Below are 22,500 nucleotides of genomic sequence, written 5' to 3'. Positions count from 1 at the left end.
TCCACGCCATCCCACGCCACGCCATGCCACGCCATGCCATACCACACCACACACACCACACCCCACCACACCACTCCACTCCACACCACTCCACACCCCACCACACCACACCACTCCACACCACTCCACACCACACCACACCACACCACACCACACCACACCACACCCCACCACTCCACACCACACACTCCACACCACACACTCCACACCCCACCACACCACACACTCCACACCCCACCACACCACACACTCCACACCACTCCACACCCCACCACACCACTCCACACCACTCCACTCCACTCCACTCCACTCCACTCCACTCCACTCCACACCACTCTGCTCAGCACTGGCTAATGCCAACATACACAACACAGTCACACGGTGTAGTGGACTCTCCAAGATGGAAGATGGCCTTTGGGAAAAGGCTGTGTGTGTGTGTGTGTGGTGTGTGTGTGTTTGCAACAGCAAACCCAGTGGACATCATTAGCTAATGATTCATATCCTGACTCATGTGATGACCCCAGACCCTCTCTGTTTAACCTCCTGGTTCTGTGTCTGTGTGTGTGTGTGTCTGACTCATGTGATGACCCCAGACCCTCTCTGTTTAACCTCCTGGTTCTGTGTCTGTGTGTGTGTGTGTCTGACTCATGTGATGACCCCAGACCCTCTCTGTTTAACCTCTGGTTCTGTGTGTGTGTGTGTGTGTGTGTGTGTGTGTGTCTGTGTGTGTCTGACTCATGTGATGACCCCAGACCTGTTTAACCTCTGGTTCTGTGTGTGTGTGCGGTCCTCTCAGGTGGTGCAGCAGTTCATCCGCTTCCTGTACCGGCTGGCGTCGCTGAATAAGGACTACGCCGTCGTCATGTGCCGGCTGGGCACCAAGGACGCGCTGGTCAAGGCCCTGGACAAGCACAGCACCAATCTGCTGCTGGTCACCGAGCTGCGCGACCTCATCAGCGACTGCGAGAAGTACGCCAGCCTCTACAAGAAGATGACCACTAGTGTCCTTGCAGGATGCATCCAGGTGAGGGCACAGGAGGGGTGCTGGGTTTGAGGGGGGGTATTTGAGGTGGGGTAACTGATCCAGGTGAGGGGACCGGAGGGCTGTGGGGTATTTGAGGGGGGGTATTTGGGGTGGGGTAACTAATCCAGGTTAGGGGACAATATAGCGGTGGGATTGAGGGGGGGTATTTGAGGTGGGTTAACTAATCCAGGTGAGGGGACAGGAGGGCAGTGGGGTATTTGAGGGGGGGTATTTGAGGTGGGGTATTTGAGGGGTATTTAATTTGGCTCCTCAGAACGATATTTCTCTCTGTTCTCGCTTTTATCTCGCTCCATCTCTCCCTCCCTCCCTCTCTCCATCTCTCCCTCTCTGTCCTTCCTCCCTCCATCTCTCCCTCCCTCCCTCTCTCCATCTCTCTCTCCCTCCCTCCCTCCCTGTCTCAGATGGTTCTGGGCCAGATAGAGGAACACAGGCGGAGCCACCAGCCCATCAACATTCCCTTCTTTGATGTGTTCCTGCGGAACCTGTGCCAAGGTCAGATGCCATGCTGTGCCCACTGGACCAGTATTATCTCAGTGTGTGTGTGTGTGCGTGTGTGTGTAGTGTGTATCTGAAGCGTCTGAGTGTCCCTCCTGTCCTCTGTAGGGTCCAGTGTGGAGCTGAAGGAGGATAAGTGTGTGTGTGTGTGTATCTGAAGCAGTGCCCCTCCTGTCCTGCAGGGTCCAGTGTGGAGCTGAAGGAGGATAAGTGCTGGGAGAAGGTGGAGGTGTCCTCCAACCATCACCGTGCCAACAAGCTCACTGACAAGAACCCCAAAACCTACTGGGAGTCCAACGGCTGCACGGGCTCCCATTTCATCAACATCTACATGCTCAAGGGTGTAGTCATCAGGTACACACACACACACACACACACACCAACATCATCTACATGCTCAAGGGTGTAGTCATCAGGTACACACACACACACACACCATCAACATATACATGCTCAAGGGTGTAGTCATCATGTACACACACTCACACTCACACACACACACCATCAACATATACATGCTCAAGGGTGTAGTCATCAGGTACACACACTCACACACACAAACACACACCATCAACATCTACATGCTCAAAGGGTGTCATCAGGCACACACTCACACACACACAACTTTTACTTGCTCAAGTCAAGTCAAGTCTAGTCAGTTTTATTTGTATAGCGCATTTAACGTGCACAGAGTGCAACCCAAAGCGCTCCACATAGGCTAAGACATTGTCATTGACACATAGACTAACAAAGACAATAGCGGACGAAGCGGCGTAGTCGCCAGTTACCCGTGACACCAAGACATAGAACTACATTTAAGAAATAACAAACGCAAAAGATGCCGGACGGAGCGGCGTAGTCGCCAGTGTAGCTCCAGCTGCTTTCCCGAGAAATCCCCTGGACCAGACAGTGAAGTGCAGCACCGGCTCACAGATGGATGGGATGGGTAAGAGGCCCAGGGCAAAAGCTAGCCATAGCTAGCTCCCAATGGACAGACGTTAGCAACATCAGCCGACTTGAAAGCAGTAAAAAGGACTAAGAGAATAACACGAAAACTATCAAAAATAACGTAAATAAAGAGAACATTTAACTAGACAAATCAATACAAAAAATAAACATGACATTACATAAAATTACGAGCATTACATAAAAACAAACAAAAACATGATGCCAGACGGAGCGGCGTGTCTCGCCAGCGTCCCCGTAACCTAGCAACTATTTATACTATTTATACAACTATTATATAAGGGGGTGTTTGTCATCAGGTACACACACACCATCAACATGTACATGTACATGGGTGGCTTCATAAGGAGCACTAATTAAGAAGATCTAATCTGGCCTTCACCAGCTATAGACCCTTTCAACAATAAAAACAAAAACAATGCTTGAACGTTCTATTTGGTTCCCAATCTACTTCCTCTGCATTAAGATAACATATGGAATGTTAAAACGGAAGCCTTGTGGGGCCAACTATGATGCTGATAATGGAACTCTTTTGAAAGGGTCTATAAGATACATTCTCTGCAGATCTACTCTAATCAGTGGTGGTTAACGTGTGTGTATGTGTCCTTCACAGGCAATTGGCGGTGCTAGTGGCTAGCGAAGACTCCAGCTACATGCCCGCACGCATTGTAGTGCTGGGAGGAGACGACCCTGCCAACGTCAACACGGAACTCAACACCGTAAGACAAGTCCGCTACTTTATACCTGCTCAACACCGTAACACAACACAGCCACTTAGTGTTGCTCAACACCGTAACACAACACAGCCACTTTACTGCTGCTCAACACCGTAACACATCTCAGCCACTTAGTGTTGCTCAACACCATAACACAACACAGCCACTTTACAGCTGCTCAACACCGTAACACCACTCAGCCACTTAGTGTTGCTCAACACCATAACACAACACAGCCACTTTACAGTTGCTCAACACCGTAACACAACACAACCTCTTTAGTGTTGCTTAACACCTGAAGACAACAGAGCTTCTCTAGTGTTGCTTGGTTAGTGTGAATGAGACATTTATGAGATAATGATAAATGTCATTACTAGCCTAGTGGTCTCACTGTGCATAGGATAATCCAAAGCCCTCACCACTGTGCGCTGCTGCTCATCGTTTGCTCATGTAATGTAATTACACTGTCTGTATGTCCTTGCAGGTGATAATTACACTGTCTGTATGTCCTTGCAGGTGATAATTACACTGTCTGTATGTCCTTGCAGGTGATCATTACACTGTCTGTATGTCCTTGCAGGTGAACGTGCCTCCATCTGCCAACCGAATCGTTCTGCTGGAGAACATGACTCGCTTCTGGTCCATCGTGCAGATCCGCATCAAGAGATGCCAGCAGGTCAGACCCTATGGCCGCGGCACTGCTATACTATGGCTGCTGTAATATAGGGGTCAGGTTCTATAGCTGTACTATATGGGTCAGGTTCTATAGCTGTACTATAGGGGTCAGGTTCTATGGCTGCTGCACTATAGGGGTCAGGTTCTATGGCTGCTGTAATATAGGGGTCAGGTTCTATAGCTGTACTATAGGGGTCTGGTTCTATAGCTGTACTATAGGGGTCAGGTTCTATGCTGCTGTAATATAGGGGTCAGGTTCTATGGCTGCTGTAATATAGGGGTCAGGTTCTATAGCTGTACTATAGGGGTCAGGTTCTATGGCTGCTGTACTATAGGGGTCAGGTTCTATGGCTGCTGTAATATAGGGGTCAGGTTTTATAGCTGTACTATAGGGGTCAGGTTTTATAGCTGTACTATAGGGGTCAGGTTTTATAGCTGTACTATAGGGGTCAGGTTCTATAGCTGTACTATAGGGGTCAGGTTCTATGGCTGCTGTAATATAGGGGTCAGGTTCTATAGCTGCTGTAATATAGGGCTCAGGTTCTATAGCTGCTGTACTCTAGGGGTCAGGTTCTATAGCTGCTGTACTCTAGGGGTCAGGTTCTATGGCTGCTGTACTGCTATGCTATGGCTGCTGTGCCCTATTAATCAAATGATTAAAATGGCCCAGTCTTGACTTTTTTTTTTTTCTTTTCGTGACCAATTACCTCCAATTACCAGCCAAAAGTGTGACGTAGAGTTGTTTTCCTAGAAAAACATAGCACACAACACAGTTGAATTTTGGTGTGCAGACTTGTCGTGTTTCTGACCTCCATCTCCTCTGTTCTCCTCCATCTCCTCTGTTCTCCCCTGCGTCTCCTCTGTTCTCTCCTGCGTCTCCTCCATCTCCTCTGTTCTCCTCCATCTGCTCTGTTCTCCCCTGCGTCTCCTCTGTTCTCCCCTGTTCCCCTCCATCTCCTCTGTTCCCCTGCGTCTCCTCTGTTCTCTCCTGCGTCTCCTCCATCTCCTCTGTTCTCCCCTGCGTCTCCTCTGTTCTCCTCTGTTCTCTGTTCCCCTGTGTCTCCTCTGTTCTCTCCTGCGTCTCCTCCATCTCCTCTGTTCTCCTCTGTTCTCTGTTCCCCTGCGTCTCCTCTGTTCTCCTGTTCTCTGTTCCCCTGCGTCTCCTCCATCTCCTCTGTTCTCCTCTGTTCTCTGTTCCCCTGCGTCTCCTCTGTTCTCCCCTGTTCCCCTCCATCTCCCCTGCGTCTCCTCTGTTCTCCTGTTCTCTGTTCCCCTGCGTCTCCTCCATCTCCTCTGTTCTCCTCTGTTCTCTGTTCCCCTGCGTCTCCTCTGTTCTCCCCTGTTCCCCTCCATCTCCTCTGCGTCTCCTCGGTTCCCGGTGCTCAGGGTGGCATTGACACGCGTGTACACGGGTTCGAGGTGCTGGGGCCCAAGCCCACCTTCTGGCCCGTGTTCAAGGAGCAGCTGTGCTGCCGCACCTACCTGTTCTACACCACCAAGGCGCACACCTGGTGCCAGGAGATCCTGGAGGACAGGGCTCAGCTGCTGCAGCTCTTCAACAAGTAAAACACACACACACACACACACACACACACACATAAACACACACACACACACACACACACACACACACACACATACATATACACACACTCACACATACATGCACACACACACACACACACACACACACACACACACACACACACAGACACTCACAGGGCTCTGAAATACGAGCAGATGTTTTTTCTTGACCTGTGTGTGTGTGTGTGTGTGTTTGTGTCCCAGGTTGAACAGCGCTCTGAAACATGAGCAGATGTTTGCTGACCGCTTCCTACCTGATGCTGAAGCTGCCGAGGCCCTGGGGCGCACCTGCTGGGAGGCCCTCATCACACCTATTGTGCAGAGCATCACACTCTCAGGTGAGACACACACACACACACACACACACACACACACACACTCCTGCTGGGAAGCCCTCATCACACCAATAGTGCAGAGCATCACACTCTCAGGTGAGACACACACACACACACACACACAAGTGAGACACACACACACACACCTCAGGTGAGACACACACACACACACTTGCAGACGCGCACACACACACACACACACACCCCTCAGGTGAAACACACACACACCCCTCTAACTCCCTGTTGTCCTCTGTCCCCTGCTAGACACCCCGGTGCTGAGCCCCCTGGCCTGGTTGCTGAGTGAGTACCTGGACAATGCTGAGTCGTCCAAGCGCTACAAGACGCGGGCGGCCATCTTTAACTCGCGCGTGCGACGCCTCACACACCTGCTGGTGCACGTGGACACGAGCCGCGTCGACACTGAGGAGCTCAAGCCGCCCGTCAAGTCCAGTGAGTACCTGACGCTCGGGGTGTAGTCCGACCCAGTCGGAACCTGACGCTCGGGGTGTAGTCAGACCCAGTCGGAACCTGACGCTTAACCTGACGCTCGGGGTGTAGTCCGACCCAGTCGGAACCTGACGCTCAGGGTGTAGTCTGACCCGGTCGGAACCTGACTCTCAACCTGACGCTCGGGGTGTAGTCTGACCCAGTCGGAACCTGACGCATAACCTGACGCTCAACCTGACGCTCGGGGTGTAGTCCGACCCAGTCGGAACCTGACGCTTAACATGATGCTCGGGGTGTAGTCCGACCCAGTCGGAACCTGGCGCTTAACCTGACGCTCGGGGTGTAGTCCGACCCAGTCGTAACCTGACGCTCGGGACGTAGTCCGACCCAGTCGGAACCTGACGCTTAACCTGACGCTCGGAGTGTAGTTCGACCCAGTCGGAACCTGACTCTTAACCTGACGCTCGGGGCATAGTCCGACCCAGTCGGAACCGATCCGCATGTAATTCCTGTCTGCTCTGGAGTGACCTTTGGCCTTAAGGCTCCGTCTTTGTGACCAAACCTTTGTGCGGTTTGCTTGTTTGGTTCTCAAAGGACAGAGAAGACTGTGCACCTTGACAAGGTATACAGCAGGGGCAGCAATTTCAGAAAGAGCAACTTAATATTAAAAAGAACAAGTATCGTAAAGCTGCTCACTTTGCGAACAGCAACTGGTTTATTGGTCAGACCAAACCCTCTGCCTGACCGACATGTCAGCTCACCAATAAACCCTTTGGCGTTGTTGTGAAGTGGCCGTGGCTGCTCTGCCAGCCCTTCAAATGACCTCTGACCTTTCCCAGCACATGTTCATGAGGCCGTTAACGCATTTGGCTGCACACGCCTCTCATTTTGGCCTTTTAAGCAGGTCTAACGTAGTATTCAACTTCTGTTGACCCAACGTCATCGTCCAGATTAGTCTAGGCTGATGTCTTTCCTTAGTAGACCTGCGAGACTTGTTTTGACTCAGGAGAGATTTGACACCAGTGCCTTATAGTCTCCTGTAGATTCTGAGTGGTCAGGGATCTAACACTTAAACTACGTGATGTGCATGTGTTGTAAGACTGTGGAGAGATCTAACACTTAAACTACGTGATGTGCATGTGTTGAAAGAGTGGTCAGGGATCTAACACTTAAACTATGTGATGTGCATGTGTTGAAAGAGTGGCCAGGGATCTAACAGTTAAACTACGTGATGTGCATGTGTTGGAAGAGAGGTCAGGGATCTAACACTTAAACTACGTGATGTGCATGTGTTGTAAGACTGTGGAGAGATCTAACACTTAAACTACGTGATGTGCATGTGTTGAAAGAGTGGTCAGGGATCTAACACTTAAACTACGTGATGTGCATGTGTTGGAAGAGAGGTCAGGGATCTAACACTTAAACTACGTGATGTGCATGTGTTGTAAGACTGTGGAGAGATCTAACACTTAAACTACGTGATGTGCATGTGTTGAAAGAGTGGTCAGGGATCTAACACTTAAACTACGTGATGTGCATGTGTTGAAAGAGTGGCCAGGGATCTAACAGTTAAACTACGTAATGTGCATGTGTTGGAAGAGTGGTCAGGGATCTAACACTTAAACTACGTGATGTGCATGTGTTGGAAGAGTGGTCAGGGATCTAACACTTAAACTACGTGATGTGCATGTGTTGGAAGACTGTGGAGAGATCTAACACTTAAACTACGTGATGTGCATGTGTTGAAAGAGTGGTCAGAGATCTAACACTTAAGCTACGTGATGTGCATGTGTTGAAAGGTCAGGGCTGCATGCCTATGTCCCTGCATTCCGAGTGCTTTCCATGACCAGACCGATTAACTGAAGGTGCAATGTGGGGTTTCTGCTGGACAATGTCTCTCTGTCTGTCAGAACAGCACAGACCTTTACAGCACAGACCTTTACATAACTTTACAGCACAGACCTTTACAGACCTTTTCAGCACAGACCTTTACAGACCTTTACAGCACAGACCTTTACAGACCTTTACAGCACAGACCTTTGCAGCACAGACCTTTACAGACCTTTACAGCACAGACCTTTACAGACCTTTACAGCACAAACCTTTACAGCACAGACCTTTACAGACCTTTACAGCACAGACCTTTACAGACCTTTACAGCACAAACCTTTACAGCACAGACCTTTACAGCACAAACCTTTACAGCACAGACCTTTACAGCACAAACCTTTACAGCACAGACCTTAACAGACCTTTACAGCACAGACCTTTACAGCACAGACCTTTACAGCACAGACCTTTACAGCACAGACCTTTACAGCACAGACCTATACAGACCTTTACAGCACAGACCTTTACAGCACAGACCTTTACAGACCTTTACAGCACAAACCTTAACAGCACAAACCTTAACAGCACAGACCTTTACAGCACAGACCTTTACAGCACAGACCTTCACAGCACAGACCTTCACAGCACAGACCTTCACAGCACAGACTTTCACAGCACAGACCTTCACAGCACAGGCCACAGACCTTTACAGCACAGAGAACATGCAGCTTTCTCAGAATTCCTGTGCATCCCAGGGGTCTAGAGTTCCAGAATTCCTGTGCATCCCAGGGGTCTTGAGTGCCTTTGTTGCTCCAGGAGTTTGTCATGAATTTTGCATACGTTTTTCAGAACGGGAAGAATGTAAGCAAAGGGTCAAGAGACGCACATGCGCACGGAATAGCTGTGCTTCCTCATGTCACAATCACATCGTTATTATCTTCAGTAGAGCTACACATTGCACCCTCCTCATGTCACAATCACATCGTTATTATCTTCAGTAGAGCTACACATTGCACCCTCCTCATGTCACAATCACATCGTTATTATCTTCAGTAGAGCTACACATTGCACCCTCCTCATGTCACAATCACATCGTTATTATCTTCAGTAGAGCTACACATTGCACCTTCAAGCAAAGTGTATGAAAATGTAAAATTGTGCTGAAGCTGTTGTAGCCATTAGAGTTCTCTATTTGAAGATATGTTTCTTGTTTTCAGAAGGTATCAACAGAAGCAAAGATTTGAAGAGTAAGTAACAGAATAGAAGTTGAAGTCCTGCAATGCACTTTGTTTCTGTTTATTATGCAAATTATATTTTCTGTTTTGAGTATGTAGGCAGTGGGGGTTTTTTATTGCGTAATTCACTCTTGTCCAAGCTCCTCCCCTTATTAACCAGTACCTGCCACTGTGGTTTATTTTCCTGCCTCTTATTACCAGCAGCTTACACACACACACACACACACACACACACACACACACACACACACACACACACACTCTTTGACATGTAGATACATACACACTTTCACACACGTATAGATGCACACACTCTAACACACAGAGTGTTGAGATGTCATTTTGTTCTCCCTCTGTTTCTCTGGGCTGGTTTGCTTATGATAGTGATGCTTCCCAGAGGTGCTCCGATGACTGCACTCACACGTGTGATATTTACACATACACACACAAGTTTGATATGGACACACACACACCCGCCCACATTTGATATTTACACACACACACGCACACACACACGCATACACTTTTGATACCCCCCCCCCCCCCCCCCCCCCCACGCACACACACACACATTTGATACCCCACACACACACACACACACACACACACACACACACACACACATTTGATATTCCCACACACACACACACACATTTGATATTCCCACACACACACACATTTGATATTCCCACACACACATTTGATATTCACACACTCATTTGATATTCACACACACACACACACACACACACACACACACACACACACACACACACACACACATTTAATATTCCCCCAGGGATGGGTAAACTACGCCAAGCACTTTCATATGGCCCGCCGAGCATTTCATTAGGTTATCAGGTTGCTCGCTATTTTTTTTCTGCAATAGACAACGTTGTGGTTAGCTTTACTGCAAACTGCTTTTCACTCTTCTTAGAAAACGTTTACAATATCAATGTCAAAATATCATGTTACATAGAGATGATGCTCGTTGGTATCTCCATTGCGGCTGATCTCACTTCAACGTTCTGCTCCTCCATTTAACTGGGAGCGCGTCTGAGCGCGCTCAAGAGGGAGAGAGAGAGCGGCAGGTTCCAGCTGGCTCGTCATTGTTGATAATTGATATCTCCTTATAAGAAACGTTTAAAAGGAAATCATGAAGGCAACAGTAGTTCCCACTACTGACCATTTATAAACTGTGAGAGAGCACAGCCATGGGAACAGCACTAGCCATAGGCTATATTTCAGTGGAGCTGGTAAAAGATAATTGACTAAACGTGAATTGCTCTTAAAGTGACAGTGCACCATTTATAAATGAGCTAAACAGCATCAGATTAGCAGTAATCAATTAATGTTTGAAAACAAATAAATATTTTTTTTTTTTTTTGGGGGGGTGGTCAATTTTCAAAACCCAATGTGGCCCTTGAGCCAAAATGTTTGCCCACCCCTGGTCTAAACTCTCAAATACACTTATTTCTCATTAGAGACTGTTGAAATATTAAGACTAAACCCTCAAATACACTTATTTCTTATTAGAGACAGCTGCTTTTCCATAAAGGAACATTGCTGCACATGCAGTACACCAAGCTGGCTCATATTTGCCAAATCTTGATTTCTCAATCGGCTTTTTCCAGTTCACAGAAGTCCATGTTTATGAGTGAATTAAGCATTAAATATCTGATGAGCCGGTAAAGGGCTCGTAAAGCCGTTTAGTCCTCACTGTATCTGGCATGGCATCGGCGAGCCTCTGGCCGTGTGTTGCTTGAGTTTTTTTAGAGTTTGAAGCCAGTGGGTAGTGTGTCGGTCAGCATAATGGGGCGTCTCTTTCAGATGGCAAGGAGGGCAAGAACAAGGAGGCGGCCGTGATGTCATCGTCTTCTTCGGCAGTCAAGCCCAAGCTGAAGAACACCAGCAGCATTGCTGGCATCGCCCTCTGCTGGCAGGGAGTCGTACAGAGACAGGTCAGTCAAACGCGCGCACACACACACACACACACACACACACAGACGAACCGTAAAGGGTGTGTCGTTCGGTTCAATAATGTCCCATGTACCATTGCAACATACACACACGATAGATAGATACTTTATTGATCCCCATGGGAAATTCACACACACATGTATAAAAGCATACACAGACACATTCATTCATACTTTAAATACATCAATATAATCAAGCAAATGGTGCTCTCTCTGTGCAGGTGAAGAAGTTTCTGGACTCCACATGTAGCCTGCCTGACTTTGTGGAGCGTTACCGGGCGATGTACCTGCGTCTGAAGAACGCCATGGAAGAGCTGTTTGGCCAGCAGACGGCGTTCGTGCTGGCGCTCCGACAGGGCTTCTCCGCCGCACTGCTGCAGCTCTCCATCCTCACCTCCATGCACGTGAGTACACAACTACATCACCCACAATGCACCTCTCCATCCTCACCTCCATGCACGTGAGTACACAACTACATCACCCACAATGCACCTCTCAGCCCCCACCTCCATGCACGTGAGTACACAACTACATCACCCACAATGCACCTCTCAGCCCCCACCTCCATGCACGTGAGTACACAACTACATCACCCACAATGCACCTCTCCTACATCACCTCCATGCACGTGAGTACACAACTACATCACCCACAATGCATCTCTCAGCCCCCACCTCCATGCACGTGAGTACACAACTACATCACCCACAATGCATCTCTACTACATCACCCACAATGCACCTCTCCATCCTCACCTCCATGCACGTGAGTACACAACTACATCACCCACAATGCATCTCTACTACATCACCCACAATGCACCTCTCCATCCTCACCTCCATGCACGTGAGTACACAACTACATCACCCACAATGCATCTCTACTAAATCACCCACAATGCATCTCTCAGCCCCCACCTCCATGCACGTGAGTACACAACGACAGCCCCCTGCCTCCATGTACATAATTGTGCGATCCATTTGTACGAATGGGTCTTCTTACGAGTAGTAAGAAGTTACACAAAATTACATGACGGCACGGCCCTCTGAAGTCGTCTGACGAGAAGCGGTCTCGTACAAATCAATAGACCCCCAATTCACGGAGAGTTCTGACGATTTGAACGTTGCGTCATTTCACAAGTTACAAGTTGCCACAAGCCGTCACCACGTACAAATGGAACGCACGATAAGTGTAGAGTTACATTGCTCACAATGCATCAGCCCCCTCCTCTATGTACATGAGTACCGAACTACACCACCCACAATTCATCTCTCAGCCTCCATCTCCACGCACTTGAGTACTAACATTACTCAAAACAAATTTCTGCACTTGCACCACCATCGGCCATCAGTGGCTCAGGAGGGAGAGGGGTCGTCCAGCAGCTGCCCTACTCCTCCTGCTCTGTCGGAGTGTCCTTGATCCATCTGAAATTTCTCATGATTGCATGTTTCTGTTCAAAGCTAAATTAAAATCATTCATGGTTTGAATTATTCTTGGCTTGTGTTATCAACGACTAAGCTGTGTTCTGTCTGTGTGTGTGTCTGTGTGGTGTGTGTGTGTGTTCTGTTGTTTGTGTTTGTGTGTGTGTGTGTGTGTGTGTGTGTTCTGTGTGTGTGCGCGTGCGCGTGTTCTGTGTGTGTGTGTGTGTGTGTGTGTGTGTGTGTGTGTAGGTGAGTGAGCGCTTTGCCCAGTACATTGACCTGATGATCCAGGAGAGCTGTGGTGACAGTGGCAACGTGGAGACGCTCAGCCAGCTGCAGCAGTTCCTGGAGCCCATGCTCTTCCTGTCCGGCCTCGAGCTCGCCAACACCTTCGAGCACTTCTACAGGTGAGACACACACACACACCCCACTACAGCACCTGGAGTACTTGTATAGATGAGGGAAGCACTTTGCTGGAGGCTGTGTGGGTGCGGATGGACCTTTACATCGTCTTTACATCTACGTAGTCTTTACGTAGTCTTTACGTAGTCTTTACATCGTCTTTACGTAGTCTTTGCGTAGTCTTTACATCGTCTTTACGTAGTCTTTGCGTAGTCTTTGCGTAGTCTTTACATCGTCTTTACGTAGTCTTTACATCGTCTTTACGTAGTCTTTACATCGTCTTTACATCGTCTTTGCGTAGTCTTTACATCGTCTTTACATCGTCTTTGCGTAGTCTTTACATCGTCTTTACATCGTCTTTACATCGTCTTTACGTAGTCTTTACATCGTCTTTACGTAGTCTTTGCGTAGTCTTTACATCGTCTTTACATCGTCTTTGCGTAGTCTTTACATCGTCTTTACATCGTCTTTACGTAGTCTTTACATCGTCTTTACGTAGTCTTTACATCGTCTTTACGTAGTCTTTGCGTAGTCTTTACATCGTCTTTACATCGTCTTTACATCGTCTTTACATCGTCTTTGCGTAGTCTTTACGTAGTCTTTACATCGTCTTTACATCGTCTTTACATCGTCTTTACGTAGTCTTTACGTAGTCTTTACATCGTCTTTACATCGTCTTTACATCGTCTTTGCGTAGTCTTTACATCGTCTTTACGTAGTCTTTACATCGTCTTTACATCGTCTTTACATCGTCTTTACATCGTCTTTGCGTAGTCTTTACGTAGTCTTTACATCGTCTTTACATCGTCTTTACATCGTCTTTGCGTAGTCTTTACATCGTCTTTACATCGTCTTTACATCGTCTTTGCGTAGTCTTTACGTAGTCTTTGCGTAGTTTTTACGTAGTCTTTACGTAGTCTTTACATCGTCTTTGCGTAGTCTTTACATCGTCTTTACGTAGTCTTTACATCGTCTTTACGTAGTCTTTACATCGTCTTTACATCGTCTACATCGTCTTTACATCGTCTTTGCGTAGTCTTTACATCGTCTTTACATCGTCTTTACGTAGTCTTTACATCGTCTTTACATCGTCTTTACATCGTCTACATCGTCTTTACGTAGTCTTTGCGTAGTCTTTACGTAGTTTTTACGTAGTCTTTACGTAGTCTTTACATCGTCTGCGTAGTCTTTACATCGTCTTTGCGTCGTCTTTACGTAGTCTTTACGTAGTCTTTGCGTAGTCTTTGCGTAGTCTTTACATCGTCTTTACGTAGTCTTTACATCGTCTTTACATCGTCTTTACATCGTCTTTGCGTAGTCTTTACGTAGTCTTTACGTAGTCTTTGCGTAGTCTTTGCGTAGTCTTTACGTAGTCTTTACATCGTCTTTACGTAGTCTTTACATCGTCTTTACATCGTCTTTACGTAGTCTTTGCGTAGTCTTTACATCGTCTTTACGTAGTCTTTGCGTAGTCTTTACACCGTCTTTACGTAGTCTTTACGTAGTCTTTGCGTAGTCTTTGCGTAGTCTTTGCGTAGTCTTTATATTGTCTTTACATTTTTACCTATTTGTTTTCTTTTTTGAGCACCTACCAGGATTGGATGTGCAGACATTCTCTAATCACTAATTACTCTGTCATCCCCCCCCCCGGCGTGTGTGTAGGTACTACCTGGGGGACCGTCTGCTGGGCCAGAGCAAGGTGTGGCTGGAGAGTGCTGTGATCGAGCAGATCGGCTCCTGCTTCCCCAACCGCTTCCCCCAGCAAATGCTCACCAACCTGCGCGAGTCCCAGGAGCTGCAGCAGGAGTTCCACCTGTACAGACTACAACAGCTGGACAAGACCCTGCAGGACCTGGACGAGGAGGTCAGAGCACGCACGCACAGACACACAGACACACATATGCACACACGCACGCACACTCACACGCATGCCTACACACACACACACACTCCGCTGACACGGACATAAGGCACTCTAGTTTAGGGGGTGTCCATAAAGATGTAGGACAACATGCACCATTGTGTGTAAATGTATAGGAAATGTATGTCCCATGATGTCAGGGGAATCCCCACAGTGCTAACAGTGCTCCTCTTGATACTTACTAGACAGAAGACCTTGTGCACACAAATGCACCTAGCATGCATTAGATCTCTCCCCATTTAAATACACAGTGTAAAATAACTTAAATATACAGTGTATAAGAAATTAAATACACAGTGTATAAGAACTTAAATACACAGTGTATAAGAACTTAAATACACAGTGTATAAGAACTTAAATACACAGTGGAAAAGAACTTACATGTGTAAAATAACTTAAGTACGCAGTGTAAAATAACTTAAGTACGCAGTGTATAGGAACTAAAGCACTAGGAGAGGAAACATGACTGATTTTGGACACAGTGGTTGCCAAGTGCACACAATTCAAAGTTGAGTCTTGGAGACATGTAAAACTCACCCTGTGTGTGTGTGTGTGTGTGTGTGTGTGTGTGTGTGTGTGTGTGTGTTTTAGATGATGGACGATCAGTCGTCCGAGCCAGATGATGACAGTGAGGTGAAGGTGCTGGTCTTGTCTCCCCGCTGCTGGGCTGTGTCGCCCCCTTGCTTCCTGGAGGACCCCAGGAAGCACTTCCCTGCTCAGCTGTGCAGCTACCTGGCCGAGTTCACTGACTTCTACTCCAGCAGTCAGTACCTCTCACCTCCCCTGTGTGTGTGTGTGTGTGTGTGTGTCTGTCCATACAAGTTTAAGTTTTTAGTTCGGTAATTTTTTTGTACATTTATGGGAATTATTTGACTGACTTTTATGAACATTTCTAAGAAGAGTGTGTGTGTTTGTGCGTGTGTGTGTGTGTGAGATGTGATGTGCGTGTGATGTGATGTGCGTGTGTGTGTGTGTGTGTGTCCTAGGCCAGAGCATATACAGCCTGAGTCACAGCAAGCCACGGCGTCTGCAGTGGACCTGGCTGGGTCACGCTGAGCTGCACTACGACTCCTGCACCCTCTACGTGTCCACCCTACAGATGTACATCCTGCTGCAGTTCAACAACAAGGAGGTACACACACACACACACACACACACACCCTGCAGATGTACATCCTGCTGCAGTTCAACAACAAGGAGGTACACACACACACACACACACACACACACACACACACACACACACACACACCCTGCAGATGTACATCCTGCTGCAGTTCAACAACAAGGAGGTACACACACACACACACACACCCTGCAGATGTACATCCTGCTGCAGTTCAACAACAAGGAGGTACACACACACACACACACACCCTGCAGATGTACATCCTGCTGCAGTTCAACAACAAGGAGGTACACACACACACACACACCACACACACACACACCCTGCAGATGTACATCCTGCTGCAGTTCAACAACAAGGAGGTACACACACACACACACACACACACACACCCTGCAGATGTACATCCTGCTGCAGTTCAACAACAGGGAGGTACACACACACACACACACACACACACACACACACCCTACAGATGTACACCCTGCTGCAGTTCAACAACAAGGAGGTACACACACACACACACACACACACACACACACACACACACACACACACACACACACACCCTACAGATGTACATCCTGCTGCAGTTCAACAACAAGGAGGTACACACACACACATACACACACACACACACACACACACACACACACACACACACATACATACACACATCACACTCTCACACACACATACATACACACATCACACACACACACACACCCTACAGATGTACACCCTGCTGCAGTTCAACAACAAGGAGGTACACACACACACACACCCTACAGATGTACATCCTGCTGCAGTTCAACAACAAGGAGGTACACACACACACACACACACACACACACACATACACGTACATACACACATCACACTCTCACACACACATACATACACACATCACACTCACTCACTCACACACTCTCACACACACACATACACATACATACACACATCACACTCTCACACACACATACATACACACATCACACTCACTCACTCACACACTCTCACACACACACATACACATACATACACACATCACACTCTCACACACACATACATACACACATCACACTCACTCACTCACACACTCTCACACACCACACTCACACACACACATCAAACTCACACACACACTCACACACACACACACACACACTCCACACTCACTCACTCACTCACACACTCTCACACACCACACATCACCCACACACACACCACACTCACACTCACACTCTCACACACACACACACACAAACACTCGCCTCTGTGCTTCATACTGGCTTCTGTTCTTCTCCTGTGGCAGGATGTGAGTGTGGACGTTCTCCAGAAGGACACCGGTCTGTCCACGGCCGTTCTGGCCCATGCTCTAGAACCCCTCACAGGAGACAAGGGCATCCTCATGCAGGACCCCGCCAAAGGTGAGGTGTCCTCCCCACCTGCCTGTGTAAAATTCACCCCACATGTTTCTGTGTCATACAGTCATAACCCTTTGGTCCTACACGTATTAAAAAAGGTATTTCTGTAGCTGTTATTATAACCTGTTGAGGCCATTATATATGATCATCTATTTTCAAGTCTTAAGTGAAGCAGCCCCAGCCTGAATATAGCCGCCTGAAAACTTAAAACCCTTTTATGTTACAGTATTGCCCTGTGACTGCAGTATTGCCCTGTATTGCCCCATGTTACAGTATTGCCCTGTGACTGCAGTATTGCCCTGTTTTGCCCTGTGACTGCAGTATTGCCCTGTATTGCCTCATGTTGCAATATTGCCCCATGTTGCAGTATTGCCCTGTGGCTGCAGTATTGCCCTGTATTTGCCCCATGTTGCAGTATTGCCCTGTATTTGCCCCATGTTGCAGTATTGCCCTGTATTTGCCCCATGTTGCAGTATTGCCCTGTATTTGCCCCATGTTGCAGTATTGCCCTGTATTTGCCCCATGTTGCAGTATTGCCCTGTTTTGCCCTGTGGCTGCAGTATTGCCCTGTGACTGCAGTATTGCCCTGTGACTGCAGTATTGCCCTGTGGCTGCAGTATTGCCCTGTGGCTGCAGTATTGCCCTGTATTTGCCCCATGTTGCAGTATTGCCCTGTATTTGCCCCATGTTGCAGTATTGCCCTGTTTTGCCCTGTGGCTGCAGTATTGCCCTGTGACTGCAGTATTGCCCTGTGGCTGCAGTATTGCCCTGTATTTGCCCCATGTTGCAGTATTGCCCTGTGACTGCAGTATTGCCCTGTATTTGCCCCATGTTGCAGTATTGCCCTGTATTGCCCCATGTTGCAGTATTGCCCTGTGGCTGCAGTATTGCCCTGTGACTGCAGTATTGCCCTGTATTTGCCCCATGTTGCAGTATTGCCCTGTATTGCCCCATGTTGCAGTATTGCCCTGTGGCTGCAGTATTGCCCTGTTTTGCCCCATGTTGCAGTATTGCCCTGTATTTGCCCCATGTTGCAGTATTGCCCTGTATTTGCCCTGTGGCTGCAGTATTGCCCTGTTTTGCCCCATGTTGCAGTATTGCCCTGTATTTGCCCCATGTTGCAGTATTGCCCTGTATTGCCCCATTGCTGCAGTATTGCCCTGTTTTGCCCCATGTTGCAGTATTGCCCTGTATTGCCCCATGTTGCAGTATTGCCCTGTATTTGCCCTGTGGCTGCAGTATTGCCCTGTATTGCCCCATGTTGCAGTATTGCCCCATGTTGCAGTATTGCCCTGTATTTGCCCCATGTTGCAGTATTGCCCTGTATTGCCCCATGTTGCAGTATTGCCCTGTATTGCCCCATTGCTGCAGTATCACTTGGTGTGTTTGGGGAGCGTTGGGGTTGTTGAGGCGCCATGGTGACTAACTCAGCGCGTTGTGTCCCAGGAGAGCTGCGGCTGAACCCGAGGCTGCTGTCCCAGAGTGGTGGCGCCCAGAGCGTCTTCCACCTGCTGCCCAAGCAGACGTACCTGAACGTGGACGAGGACGCCGCCCGCACCCTGGAGCGCAAGAGGAACTACATCTACTGCCTCATCGTCCAGATCATGAAGAGCGAGCGCGAGATGCACATCGACAACCTCGTCTTCAGGGTGTGTGTGTGTGTGTGTGAATCTGTGCACATGGTTTCTGTGTTTGTGCATGAACCTTTACTGTGTGCCTGTGTGTTTGTTCGTTTGCCTGGTTTGAGTGTGTGTACATGGTACTTGACCTTCTGTGTGTGTATGTGTGCGCGTGTGCGTGCGTGTGCGTGCATGTGCGTGCGTGTGTGTGTGTGTGTGTGTGTGTGTGTGCCCTGCAGGTGTTGGACACGTGCTGGAAGCAGGAGGCGTTGCGTTCCCCGGGCGCGGTGCGCTTCAGCTGCAGCACCACCGACGTGCTGTCGTGCGTCATCCACGTGATCAACAAGGGCTACGTGCGGCGCAACGACGACAGCCCCCACATCCTGGAGTTCCTCCCCGAGGACCCCTCCACGCCGCAGAAGGGCCAGGCCCAGTTCTCCTTCAGCCGCTCCGACCTCAAGAAGAACTCCACCAAGGCAGACATCAGGTGTGAGGACCACCTTGAGCTTGACCTTGAGCTTGACCTTGACCTTTAAACTTTGACCTTTGTCTTAGCTCACACCCCTCTGTTGGGGTATGAAATGTTGAGTTGTGAGTGGGGGGAGGGGTGGTGTGTGTGTGTGTGCGTGTGTGTGTGCGTGTGCGTGTGCGTGTGCGTGTGTGTGTGTGTGTGCGTGTGTGTGTGTGTGCGTGCATGAAAGGGGAATGGAATTCGCCTCCTGGCCAACCTTCTGCCAAACCTGTGGCTCAGAGTCTTAAGAGACCACCAGCCACCTCCCCTATACCAGTGAGGCTCATAAAAAAAAAAAAAAAAAAAAATCCTTCTGTTCAGGTTTTGCTTGCGTTCTCATGACCTTCTCTTGTTCAGGGCAAGTGACAAATGAAGTCTGTAAAAAGAGAAAAGTAATGAGCTGATCACTCGGCCACAGAGCCAAATCAGTGCGGTCCATAGATACTGTGCGCTCCCTCTGCCTTACTGTCTTGTCAGTTCAGCTCTGCTGTTAATGGTTCTGTATGTGTTAGCGCTCGGTGAATGATTGTAGAAGTGGTTGTGGGCTTTGCAACGTCTGGATCTCTGTCTGTCAGCCACAGAGTTACTCAAAGTGCTGCTGATGCCTCTGCACTGTTTATTTCGCACCAAAAATTTACCAGCCCTACCTTCTAATCTTTTTTTTTTCTCTTCTAAAGTTGGCGTTTCAGGCCAACGCACGCATACTTATAAATATAAATATACATATATAAATATGTTTTACTAATTTTAAATAAAGAGCTTTGAATTTTGAACCATGTTTGTTGGCGTTTTTATTTCGTCTGACAAAACCAAATTCAGTTTTGATTATTCGAAGACCAGTGACTAACCCTTAGAGGACTATTGACGCAAAGTGCGTCAAAAAACACACCCATTCTTCTCTGTTAAATTGCTCCGGAGTTATTCGTCGCAGCGAGATGAAACCTCTATTGTGTGACAGAGCAGAGGTGGGGCTTTCCAAAGAGACTAGGCACGTGTCTGTACTATCAAGTACTCAAATTTTAAAAAATCATGTAATTAAATCAAATTGCATCATATTTACAGTCTATACTGCTCTGCGTTCACCTGCGCACCCATTACTCTAGTTTGAATTACTCTAGAACCCGTGATGGCATAGATGTGCCAGATGAATAAGGACACACAGAACTCTCTATTGATACCAAACACATCCTTCTGGGTCAAAGGGATTGCGTTATAAAAACAGACGAAGGGACAGCAAAATAATAACTTCATATAGCTCAACCTCCCCGACGTTTTCATGTGTTTCTCTATGGCAAAGCATGTTCATAATCCGGTTTTGAGATCCTAGCAAATCCCTGCATGGTATCCAATTTAAGGCTCTTTTCTTTGTTCGACAAAGAAACACTTTATTGCCTTTACTTTGTGCATTGCAATGCAGTAAAAAGTTGTTGTAGAGAATCAGGCTACTGCGCATGCTCAGGTCAGGTCAGGTAGGTCAGGTCAGGTCCGTTCGTGTCACAGATGTGGAGTGCAGAAAGGTCATAGGTGAGAGAAGAGACTGATCACATTTTTCATCACTATATAAAAAATGGCATTTATGTCTGTAAGGCACACAACACACATTTCTGTAAATGGCTCAGCCCCAGAGACTCCCTCCACCGTGGTCCACAGATTGCCAGATTCAGGACAGGCTGCCCTACATACACATGCAAGTCATGTCCAGCTGGCAGCTTGCTGTGGTGAGATACATTTCAAAATGTAAGAATTTTATGATATGTTTTTTTTGTTTTGTTGTTTTTTATTATTTAAAAACCAAAATCAAATCAATACAAGTAGTGGCAGATCTAGGTAGCCTAGATTCTGCTGAAAAAAAATAAAATAAAAAAAATATATAGCTTGTGTGAATGCCACTTGCAATGACCAGGATAAATGCTTATACCTAAAGGTAGTGAGAATGCCCAGGAAATAGGGTTAAGGACCGCTGCAAACTAAATTCTATAGAAGTAGGTATTCATGAGCATTAACTTTGTAACAATGCGTAATATAACATAATATTAATTTGTTCCTTCAGATAACACTGAACAATTATAACATCAGCAAATGTTTTAATTGTTTACAATGTTGTAACCATCTTAACCTAAAGACATTTTAATTCTGAATAAAAATTGGCAAAATATAAAAACAAAAGCAGACATCTAAGAACAAGTTTACTTTTACTAGTACCAAAAAACATTCTGCCGTCCAAAATTAGTTTGGTTATGCCAGGATATACCAGGATAGGATAGATACAGTATACCAGGATAGGATAGATACAGTCAAGACTTTTAATTAATTGTTTTAATGTAACTCGTTTAATGAGCATTTTCTATAGAATAGAGTTATTTAATATGAGCATTCTCTATAGAATAGTCATTTCAGTTATATTTACATTTAGTAATGTGATGACATTATCACTCAGTGCAATGAGGTAAAATCATTTCAAATGAACTGAAATCTCAAATGTAAGAGGGCACCTCCATTAGTGAAGTCTGGCGAGGATGTTAATCACCTCATCGCTGTAAGACTGCGCCTGTTCACATTTAGAAATGCCACTCTCTGCGTCATCTCTGTTGTGTGAAAGACATGCCAGGTCTCAACTGTAAAGCTCAGCTGTCCCATAAGAGATCACAAATTGGTGAGCCAGAACTGAACCTCAAGTATGTGTATGTGTGTACCATACAATGCTAAAACTACCCGTGTGTGTGTGTGCGTGTGCGTGATATGTATGTTCATATGCGTGTGTGT

At 47.3% G+C, this 22,500-nt stretch overlaps 1 protein-coding gene across 11 annotated transcripts in view; it reads left to right on the top strand.

Moving 5' to 3' along the window:
• The window catches only part of LOC121685734 (cullin-9), an 80,807-nt gene that overhangs the window by 41,610 nt on the left and 16,697 nt on the right, over positions 1–22,500 (top strand). For 8 of the 11 annotated variants that reach the window (XR_006023422.1, XM_042066448.1, XM_042066447.1 and 5 more), the window contains 18 exons: positions 797–1,024; positions 1,447–1,537; positions 1,723–1,894; positions 3,120–3,225; positions 3,803–3,898; positions 5,284–5,459; positions 5,686–5,819; positions 6,081–6,266; positions 9,311–9,340; positions 11,159–11,289; positions 11,529–11,711; positions 12,978–13,135; positions 14,793–14,994; positions 15,643–15,814; positions 16,038–16,183; positions 17,496–17,610; positions 19,054–19,256; positions 19,466–19,713. Coding sequence is in view for 10 of the 11 variants with exons in the window: in XM_042066448.1 (XP_041922382.1) it covers positions 797–1,024; positions 1,447–1,537; positions 1,723–1,894; positions 3,120–3,225; positions 3,803–3,898; positions 5,284–5,459; positions 5,686–5,819; positions 6,081–6,266; positions 9,311–9,340; positions 11,159–11,289; positions 11,529–11,711; positions 12,978–13,135; positions 14,793–14,994; positions 15,643–15,814; positions 16,038–16,183; positions 17,496–17,610; positions 19,054–19,256; positions 19,466–19,713 (2,777 nt within the window). In the remaining variant the exon portion in view is untranslated. The remainder of the gene's footprint in view (positions 1–796; positions 1,025–1,446; positions 1,538–1,722; positions 1,895–3,119; positions 3,226–3,802; positions 3,899–5,283; positions 5,460–5,685; positions 5,820–6,080; positions 6,267–9,310; positions 9,341–11,158; positions 11,290–11,528; positions 11,712–12,977; positions 13,136–14,792; positions 14,995–15,642; positions 15,815–16,037; positions 16,184–17,495; positions 17,611–19,053; positions 19,257–19,465; positions 19,714–22,500) is intronic. The other 3 variants (XM_042066450.1, XM_042066452.1, XM_042066449.1) reach the window with 2 other exon arrangements.

This window comes from Alosa sapidissima, chromosome 16 (assembly GCF_018492685.1).
Source record: "Alosa sapidissima isolate fAloSap1 chromosome 16, fAloSap1.pri, whole genome shotgun sequence".
NCBI lineage: Eukaryota > Metazoa > Chordata > Actinopteri > Clupeiformes > Clupeidae > Alosa > Alosa sapidissima.
The sequence above is the reverse complement of the archived record's forward strand: the minus strand, read 5'-3'. Positions and strand labels throughout refer to the sequence as shown.